This window comes from Pterocles gutturalis, unplaced genomic scaffold (genome assembly GCF_000699245.1).
Source record: "Pterocles gutturalis isolate BGI_N339 unplaced genomic scaffold, ASM69924v1 scaffold12419, whole genome shotgun sequence".
NCBI lineage: Eukaryota > Metazoa > Chordata > Aves > Pterocliformes > Pteroclidae > Pterocles > Pterocles gutturalis.
In genome coordinates, this window is record NW_010135950.1 from 52986 (window position 1) to 63461 (window position 10476).

Consider the following 10476-nt stretch of genomic DNA (forward strand, 5'->3'; position numbering starts at 1 on the left):
TTCTTATTTGTAGAGATAGAAGTACCTGCTGTAAGCAATGCATTTTTGGTGGTAATATCACATGTACCTTGTGACTGGCTTAGATTTACTGTGGTGATTGCTACTTTAAAATTAATTGAAATTAATTGGTTTGGGGTTTTTTTTTTTTGGTTTTTTGGGTTTGTTTTTTTTTTTCATCCTGGGATAAAATGTCAGAAATTATAGAAATGCCAGCCTGTGAATTTAAACTTTTGCTGATGAAGAAAGAAGTACCCAGGATTTTCTTCTACTGTTTTGCTGACATATGGTGCTTTTAGCCAAGTGACAAATTAATTGACTAGATGTAAAAGAGATGGACAGCACTTAGCAAGGAAGGACAGGATGCACATTATAAGACAGCTGTTTCTGCCTCTGTTGGATTATGGAGACAATATACATCGGACAGCTAACGAGTCTCTGTTGCATAAGATAGATTCTCTTTATAATAGAATTGCACGCTTTGTCTCTAAATGGGGTTATTATACACACCATTGCACAATATTTGAAGAGCATGGTTGGCCCTTGTAGAGGGTTAGGAGAGAAATAAATTGGAAAACAATTGCACATAAGACCTTCAATCCATCAACTGCTCCATATTTATCCAAATTACTGTTACCTACTTCCAAAATACAAATCTGTGATACATTCAGGGGTGGAATGTTAATACTGACTGGCCAGATTTTGACAAGACAGATTTTTCTTTTGCTCTTGTTTTTAACTTACAGTAAAATCTTGCTTCCTCAGGAAGAAAAGGTGGTAGTGGAAACCCCTTCGAGTGATATAACACCTCTCTGCCGAGAATAAATTCTCATTTTAATTTTTGCCACTATGAAAACTTCAGTCTGAGTCTCAGGAAGTTTTGATTTTTCCAGAGACAAACTGTGAACAACTTCATTTATAAGGAGCTCTTCCTCAGTGATATTCAGAGTTTAAGGGCAGTACTTGCAAAAGCAATTTATGATTTGAAGTGCTTCTGTTTTTGGGCCTCAACCTGTGACCATTGTAGTGCATGGTTTTCGGAAAATGCTGAGGTCTAAAAGCTCTGGACTCCTCATGCTGTTGAAGACGATACCTAGAATTTTATATCTTCAAAACAACAAGCCACTTTTAAAAATCCTGGCTCAACCACTGAGCAAGGCCAAATGTAGCAATTCTAGGTAATGCGATGGCATTGTTTCCCACAGCGATATAAGAATTCTATGGTTAGAGTTGTAGACAGAGCTTATAAAAAAAAAAGGCATTTTTTGTCTTCTTCAGTTAAATCTTTAGTCTGCTAGTCCAACTTCCAGTCAAATAACCCTGCTTTCTAATTCCAGCTCTCCAGGTACCAGATAAGGATGGGCTCTTCCTAAATGATGTTAAATAATGACAATTTTAGTCTGATAGGGTAGATATAAAAATATTGTAATGTGCAAAGCTATGGAGGTGGCTTTGTTGTGTGTTTTATTCCTCAGACTAAAAACAAGTACATCCTCAAAACACAGTAGAAAGAAACCCTTCAGTACAGAAAGCTGTAAGTGGTTTCTGTTTGGTCATGGCCATATCCAATTCCCATGAGTATACTGTTGCAACATGAAGGAAGAAGAGACATATGACAAAGAGAAATTACTTGGTGGTAATTGTGTTAGTCATAATTGTTGCTGTTTATGCTTTCTTTCCCTTTCCCAGTGGCCCTGCAGTTAAGCTGAAAGGTTATGTGTGTGTGTTTCTGTGTTTATATGTGCTTTGCAGGATTTTCTTTGGAAGAAGTTATTCTTTTGTACAGTCCTTCCCTGACATTTCTATAGCCTGCTCACATCCTGTTGGGTGAAGCTGTGATCCTTAATGTAAGGCAATGTGGCTCATAAGAAGAAAGATTGCAGTAAGCACAGTTACTAGTAGTTAATTTCCCACCCCTGGATACTTTTCCAGTGACTGTTTTACATTCTCTGTGGTAGAGCATGTTTGCTGATGACAGTGTTTAAGAGTATTTCATTTGTGGTTCGAAGTAGCTGGATGTTTCTCTTAATGAGCTCTCCCACTGCTATCACAACAACTTTAAATACCTTATGGCTAGTGAGGAAAGACTGACACACAGGCAGATTTGTTTCTGCAAATATCTTCCTGATTGAGTTGCATTTTTCCATGAGGTTGATTTCATCACAAGTTGTGCTGCTGCTATATTATTTTTATAAGAACTCTTCCTCTTGTCTTTTTCTTAGGAAAAGGAGAAACTCTATGTGGAATTGAAGCATGTTTTGGCCCGGCAGCCTGGGCCTGAAGCTGCAGAACAGTTGCAGCTCTACCGGCACACTCTCCAAGAGAAGACTAAACAGCTGAAAGTAAGAGAAGCCCTTTGTCTCTGGCTGAGGGGCTGTCAGGATTGCAGAACTACTTCACTAGTGATCCTGGGGAATCATAGAAACACAGAATGATAGAGCAGTTTGGGTTGGAAGGGACCTTAAAGATCATGTAGTTCCACCCCCCCCCCGCCATGGGCAGGGACACCCTCCACTAGCCCAGGTTGCTCAAAGCCTCATCCAGCCTGGCCTTGAACACCTCCAGGGATGGGGCATCCACAACTTCCCTGGGCAACCTCTTCCAGTGTGTCACCAGCCTCGCAGTAAAGAATTTCTTCCTTATATCTACCCTCTTTAAATTTAAAGCCATTACCCCTTGTCCTATGACTACATGCCCTTGTAAAAAGTCCCCTTCCAGCTTTCTTGCAGGACCCCTTTCAGGTACTGGAAGGCTGCTGTGATATTCCCCCGAGCCTTCTCCAGGCTGAACAACCCCAGCTCTCTCAGACTGTTTTCATAAGAGAGGTGCTCCAGCCCTCTGATCATCTTCGTAGCGCTCCTCTAGATTTTCTCCAACAGGTCCATGTCCTTACATTGGGAATCCCAGAGCTGGATGCAGTACTCCAGGTGGGATCTCACAAGAACAGAGTAAAGGGGCATAATCACCTCCCTTGACCTGCTGGGTCACACTTCTTTTGATGCAGCCCAGGACATGGTTGGCTTTCTGGGCTGCAAGTGCACACTGCCGGCTCGTGTTCTGCTTCTCATCAACCAGCACCCCAAGTCCTTCTCCTCAGGGCTGCCCTCAGTCCATTCTTCTCCCAGCCTGTATTTGTGCTTGGGATTGCCCCTGATCCACGTGCAGGACCTTGCGCTTGACCCTGTTGAACTTCATGAGGTTTGCATTGGCCCATCTCTCAAGCCTGTCAGGGTCCCTCTGGATGGCAGCCCTTCCGTCCAGCGTGTTGACCGCATCCCACAGCTTGGTGTCATCGGCGAACTTGCTGAGGGTGCACTCGATCCCACTGTCCATGTCACCAACAAAGTCATTACACAGCGCCAGTCCCGATACTGACCCCTGAGGAACACCAGTTATCACTGGTCTCCAGTTGGACATTGAGCCATTGACTGCAACTCTTTGGATGCGACCATCCAGCCAATTCCTTATCCACCAAGTGGTCAATCCGTCAAATTCAATTGTCTCTCCAATTTAGAGACAAAGATGTAATGTGGCACAGTGCCAAATACTTTGCCCAAGTCCAGGTAGATGATGTCAGATGCTCTTCCCTTGTCCACCAACATGGTAACCCCATCATAGAAGGCTACCAAATTTCTCAGCACAGTTTCCCCTTGGTGAAGCCATGTTGGCTGTCACCAATCGCCCCCTTATTTTCCATGTGCCTTAGCACAGGCCAGGAGGATCCCAGGAGGATCCAGGGGAGTGAGGCTTCAGGAAGACTTTTGATGATCAGTGCGCATTCCTTAGTATATTAGATCAGGGGAATAAGACTAATACTGCGTCTCCCCTAGGGAGAACCAGTAACAGTTGAAGAGCTTTTTTTCACATTATGCTAGTTTCTTTCATTAAAATACAGGAAAAGTCTTGTTAGAATATGAGGGTGCAGCACAGTGCTGTAAATGCTTTTTGTGCGTGGGCATTCTGAGACACCATCAGTTTTCCATTAAACTTATTCTCCTTCCCTTTTCTTGAACAGTTAAGATTTTCAATAAGCAATTCAAAGCCATTTAATTTTCTTTTTAACAAACTAGTGGGAATACATTGAGAATCCAGTCTTGAATTCCTGTTGTTCCTCTTGCAATGCGTATGCATATATTAGACTTGCAACTTTTGTAGGGATGACAGAGTAACCTGTCCTAATCCCATGTCAGTAGAAGGGAGGATTTCCTGGTTCTGGAGGAATCTTGTGGGAAGCTTTGAAAATATGATATTAAATGTGATTCTTTGATAGAATAAGCTGATCTTCCTTTTTTCTTGCCTGCATGAAAGATCAGTCTCCCCAGGAGTTCCTCTGCTTCTATAACTCCTCTCTCTCTGAAGTCATCATCTCCTGTTCCCTGCATCATAATCATGGCTATACTAACCATGAGGAAGAAAATGCAGGAGCAGATGGGCCCTTAGGAAACAAAGAGGCTGTTATGCAAATCTTAGCTTTCCATGGAGAAGAAAAACAATGTAGAAAATGTAAAACAGAAGCCAAAGTTTAGCTAAACTGAATGTGATTTGAAGTTTTCCATACGGTTCCCATTTATCCTTAATGCAGTCAATTGCTACTGTGTATTTCAGGCACAGTATGCTGTAGCATACTGGCTCGCATGCCATTTTGTGGTGTCAGGTCAAGCTATTCTCCTTCTTAGAGAAGGAAAACACACTATGTATGCTTCTACTTTTTAAAAAAAGTTTAATGATTCACGTGAAAGCAGAATTGCATTTGTATTTACACTGCTTGGTGCTACTTTGCCTGTGTGGATTTCATTACGTTATGTAACAAAGTGGATCCTTGTGAATAAAACCCATCATTATTAAATAAATCCCTGCTTTATTATTTTTAGGACCTTCATTTTGAGTTTTCATCCAAATTTGCGTCCCAGAACATTATGAGCTAATGTATGTATTAATACCATTCCCATAATGCTTGGGGTGTATTTTATATTTTTATTGTGGTTCATATTTTGTATGTTTCATTGTGGTTAAATGGCACAGCCTTAATTTTGTAAGTTGTCCTTAGATGGGCAGAGGTGATCAAATGAAACATCATGGTAGGAAATGAGATGTGGTGGAAAATGGCGATGTCATATATAGTCAATTGTGAAAGGAAAAACTGCTTGTAAAATTACTAACTTATGTGTAAGGGAAACTAACACCTCCTGTTTCTTCTTTTTGCCTTTTGTTAGGTTTTGTCCTCAGAATTGAATATGTATGAATCACAGAGCCAAGAATACAAATATGAAATTGAAAGACTTGCCAATGAGCTTCTGAATGTGAAAAAGAAATATCTGGCTCAGAAACGCAAGGAACAACAGGCCAAGTATGGGAAAACAACAGTTTTGTCTATACAGCTTTCTTCATGAACCAGATTTTTTTTTTTACCCTGCTTTAGCCTTTTGATCAGAACATGGCCAAATTTGACTGAGGTGATATAATATTGTTGTCTAATTTTCCTGAATGTTTTCCTCCGTATTACTTCACTCTGGTCTAGATTTACCATGATCTATGACCAGGATAAGAAAGTCTAGCAGAGATATTACTGACATATTCTGCAGTACAGTTAAATTATTCATACCAGTGAGATGGTGACTAGCAGACACAGATTAGTGTCTGGTCTCTCACATCGAAGAAGAGACCCTCAAGCATTATTTGGACCTCAATGCATTTACAAGTTTTATAATTATAATGAAACAGCATCTTTTATGGGGGACAACCTTTCCTCAGGTGGCAACTACATAACCCTGGTGTAAGAACAATGTTGTTGTTTCCAAAATGTGGTAGTTGTGACTGATGACTATCCCCTCTGGCAGGAGATATTGCCAATGGTTGCAGAGAAGAGCATTGCCCATCTGCTTCTTGTTCCCTTCCTACATCCAGATGGAGGAAAGTGAGCAAAGCTTAGAGTCTGGCTTTGTCAGGTGTCTTACCCTTTTGATGGTGGAGCCTAAGAACTTGCCTGGAGGTAGCTGTCTCTCCTTAACCAACAGCAGTTTGATGACACCTCCGTGCTACTCTCAGTCAACAGCTGACCATTCGGCTGCTCCTCTTGATTAAAAGAAAATAACTAGGATCTTAGTTGTCCAATTGCTTGCCTATTAAAGTGACCTGAGTTGCAGAGGATGAGAGATGAGGCTGTTCTGATAATGAATCTCCAAGCTGGGACACCAAACCTATTAGTCACTTCTGAAAATGGAGTTATTGGACTTTCCTTTTAAAGAGAAGTTTCTTAGATTTCTGCAGTCAGATGAGATGATCTGTTACCGATTTCTGCGTATGGCTTTTGTTTTTCTACCCCTTTCCATCCTCAGCCTTTCCCTTCCTCACACACCAAAGCCAACAATTCTCTACATTTCTGAATATAATTCAAAGCTTCCTGTATCTATTTCTTCCTTAATCATATTTCAGCCAGCAAACTGTTTTGATGACTAAATTAGCAAAATTGTCAGTGATAAACAGTGACTTTTGTCCATCTGCAAATTGCATAATGTTACCTTAATGTTTGGAATTAGCAACAATTGTGCAGTGCTAATGGGCTTTCTGCAGCTTTAGGATCAATATGCGAGGCTACCATAATGCCTGATAATCCATTTCCAGCAGCTAAGTGTCATCTTCACAATAGTTTTAATGTTTCCATTTTGGACCTTGGCATCATGTTTCTTTCTGTTCATCAGATGAGAAGAAATTTGCCCATGCTTTGTTGTAATATCATACCTAGAATTAATTCCCCTCATAACTGTTGAAAAAATCCAACTTGTTAGAGGCATAACTGCTTTAAAGTAAAGCAAAAATATCGTGTGATGTGATGGTGACTGAACTTGAGTCTGTTAATACACAGTGAGTGGAATTTTCTGGTGCAAGTCTATTAGTGCTGGACTCATTGCACTGTTTATAGGTTCAGGATAGATACCTGCCATTTGTGCAGCTTGTCAGGTTGTTGTTCATGTGGGCAGGCATGACTGTAGTCCGATGAGCATTGTGTCTTTGTGACATCTGTGTTTTGGAAGTACATTCAGATGCTGTTAGTGGGGCTTCTGCAGGACGATAGCATCTCATTGCTCCTACCTCAGGCTGAGAAGCTACCAGTGCTGTCCTGTCAGCCCTGACTTGCACTTCTGTTGCCTTTGTGGCTGCTGAGAGGTGGCCATGTGCTGGGCTTTGCTCTCCTCTGTCCCTCATTGTTTTGTTCCCCAGTCAAACCTGTTGAACCACATCCTGCTTTGAAGGATATGCACACCCCAAAGCATAACTGGGCATAGCAGTCCTGGATAACTGCAACTTCTGTAATCTCTAGACTGCACTTTGCATTGCCTAGCAGCCATGCAAAGGAAACAACCTTGTCATGCAGCCTTCCTTCTTGAAACTGCCAATTGTGCATGACATGTCTGTCTTTTGCTTTCTGCAATAGAGAGAACTTGTTGTGCAGCCAGATCCTTCCCCAAGGAGTCCTTCAGCCATGACATACAGCCATTCCACACTTGGACTGGGCTGGACAGACACTGCCTGGTGTGTAGACACTAGCCAAAGAGCCAAGGCCATTTGATTTGTACAGTCCCAGGTTGCTCTAAATCCCAGCTGACACAAAACCACTGACTTGATCTCTATCGTGCTGGCTAATGTTAACATCACGTCTGAAATAAATGTGGCTGGTTTTGCTAATAAAAAGAGGATCCTGTCAGGACAACAGCATTAATAGCATTATTGACTACCCTGGTATCAAAGAGAATTAATACTCTCAGATAACTTCACACAACGATATAATCTAAAGCTTTTATTGATTTGCACAAGACAGTTATGTTTTGAGATTTAAAGTCTTGATACTGAACTAATGCAGTTTTCCATGGGATGCTGAAGGAATATAATGAGCAACAACAGGAATTTAGTTTTGTTTTGTGTTCAAGCTGAGAATCCAATGTTCAAGATTTTGGTTGTGGGTTTGAAATCTTCTTTTTCTGCTCTCAGATTCTGAATCTTGTCTTTCCCAGATAACTTAGGCTTTCTTTTTTTCACTCTTCCCATTCTCTCCTCCTGCTCCTGGCACCTTTTCTGTTTCACTACTTTTCCTAGTTACTTCTAGCACCAGGGTTTCAGTTTGATCTTGATAAGGATTGGTGAGAAAATATGAAGCTTAAATCCACACCAGAGACCTGATCCTGCAGTCCTACATATGTAAATAACTGCACTGAGGGATATCAGTAGTAACTGGGAGCTTTTGCATGTGGTTTCTAGCACATTAATTCTGCATAATATATTACAGTGTTAGGCTGCATAGAATTTTCCATACTGATGAACACATCTGTTGGCTGTCTCCATGGGAGCATTAAGAAAGAATGAGCATGGACTCTGGATCATTTTATCTCCCAAAAGTTGGAAGCCCAATAGTGAGATAGGACGGGCCATCTGAATGTAGCATGTTAGTTTTTAGTGCTCTCAGCTGGCACACACATTAGTGATACATTGATATAATTAAAAACATTTATAAATGGTTTTCATGGTCAAGTTCATCTGTGCCTACCTATTCTTCCACCTCCATATGGGTTACATTTTGAAAAGAAAGTATAACTAGTCACCCTACAGGGCTCCTCCAGACTTCCTCCTCTCCTGACACAGATATTTAGGAAAAAAAGATAAATGTATTGATTCCAGGAAGTGTTTTCTTTTCCCTTACTGGGGACTGAGAAGGGGTGCTAATGTGACAAGGCTAGATTTTGGAAGAGCCTGGTTGCAGTCATGTTTGTGTCTCAGCCTCAATGACTGTAAAATAAAAGTAATGGCACTGACCTTCTAAAGCCTTGAGACCTCTGCTCTTATGATAAACCAGTACTTCATAAAGCTGCACTTGGTTAATTTTAAATATCTCAGGACCTTTCTTTGAAACCTCCAGGTATATCACAGTGAGTTTGAAATACTGCCCTTCATATTTGTTCTGCTGTGCTTATCTCCCCAACCTCATGAGAGTGGAACCAGCCTAGTTCCCTCCTCTGAAGGCCAGAAAATTCAAGCCCTCCTGGATCCTCAGATGGACGAACTTCCTGAGGCTATCAGTGCACCCACAGCACACTGTTAGTTTTCTGCAAGTGTCACAGGCATGCTAATTATCACTAGAACTTTGTTAAAATGTGATGACAGATAACACCATTTATTCATTAGAATTCAACAAAGAAAAAATATCTCCCCATTGTGCCTTTGATGAATGTAGCTGTTTGTTTGAAAACAGGCATATACTTGCTAGAATGGGATGGTGATTAGAAATCTGAAGTCACGGAGCTCATATACAAACATGCCCTAATGAGGTGCTCTGACCATTTTGGGGAGCAGCATGGAAAGAGCTCATTTATTTCTAATTTTTAATAATTCCAAAAATCATCAGTAGGCTTGTAATTAGATCCAAACAGACACCTAGTCTTGGCAGTTTAGCCTAACAGGCTTTAATCAACAGTTTTTTAATGATCTCTTGATACGTGGTTGCATCAAAGAAACTCTGGAGGACACAGATTTCCTTAGTTTGTAAATATCACTGGGCTGCAGAATGAAGTATGTATTTTACTTTTCTTTGTTTCTGTTTAAAGGGCGAAGGAGCGATCCTTGACTGACATGGAGCCTGAGTTTCCACACTACAGGTCTGATGTTCCTCGCTTCACCGGAGGGGGCTTTGCCCTCAACAAACCCCTTCCCAAAATTACATCTTAGCAATGGACTAATCTCATCAAATTCCCATTCCCAGTTTCTTGCTAAACTCTATTTGTGTGATGCTTTTTGAGAAACTGTAACATTAAAATAAAATCAGAATCATCTTTCCCTCTGAAATCACTGTATTGCCTTCGGAAAAGGCATTTTATAGTAGAATTATGTAGTTTTGGTTTACAAACTGTGGACCAAATCTCCCCATATGATGCCAGCAGAAGCCTGCACTGGTGTAACTAAGTAGTGTAGACTATGCAGATTCCTCTTCTTCAATACTGTGTTTCTATTTAGCACATAACACCACAAAATGCCTTCATATGTGGTTATTTCCCCTTTATCTGACTCTGTTGTAAGCACTCACTCCATTTATCTTCTGACTCAAAGCATCTGAATGAAATGAGAAAGCAGAAAAGAAGAAAAATTAATAGGCTGCTGTTTCAAGCCCTACAGAGCAAATGCAAAATTAACAAGTCTTTACTTAGATGTAGACATGTAGCAGTTCTTTGTGCAGGTGGTATATAATAGGGTTTATGCAGTGTTTGCTACAGCTGTTAGTAAGATCAAGGAAGTTTGTGGCCACAATGTATTTTGTTAAGAATGCAATTTTGTTTACTCTGCTAGGCACAAAGTGACATAATTATATCTGTTCAACTGGGGAGACTGTACACACTGACTGGGACATGCTGTTCTCCCACATAAATCCTTCCAAGCGATTTAAACTTGGACTCAAAACATGGCAAACTTTGCTCTTTAATTTCTAGATATTCGGGC

The 10476-nt window shown here is 40.8% G+C and overlaps 1 protein-coding gene across 1 annotated transcript in view; it reads left to right on the forward strand.

The window, feature by feature from the left end:
* The window catches only part of CFAP58 (cilia and flagella associated protein 58), a 60389-nt gene extending 50678 nt beyond the window's left edge, over nucleotides 1-9711 (forward strand). The window contains exons 15-17 of the mRNA XM_010082114.1: nucleotides 2220-2339; nucleotides 5211-5344; nucleotides 9591-9711. Of these exons, the coding sequence (XP_010080416.1) occupies nucleotides 2220-2339; nucleotides 5211-5344; nucleotides 9591-9711 (375 nt within the window). The remainder of the gene's footprint in view (nucleotides 1-2219; nucleotides 2340-5210; nucleotides 5345-9590) is intronic.
* The last annotated feature ends 765 nt before the right edge of the window (nucleotides 9712-10476 follow it).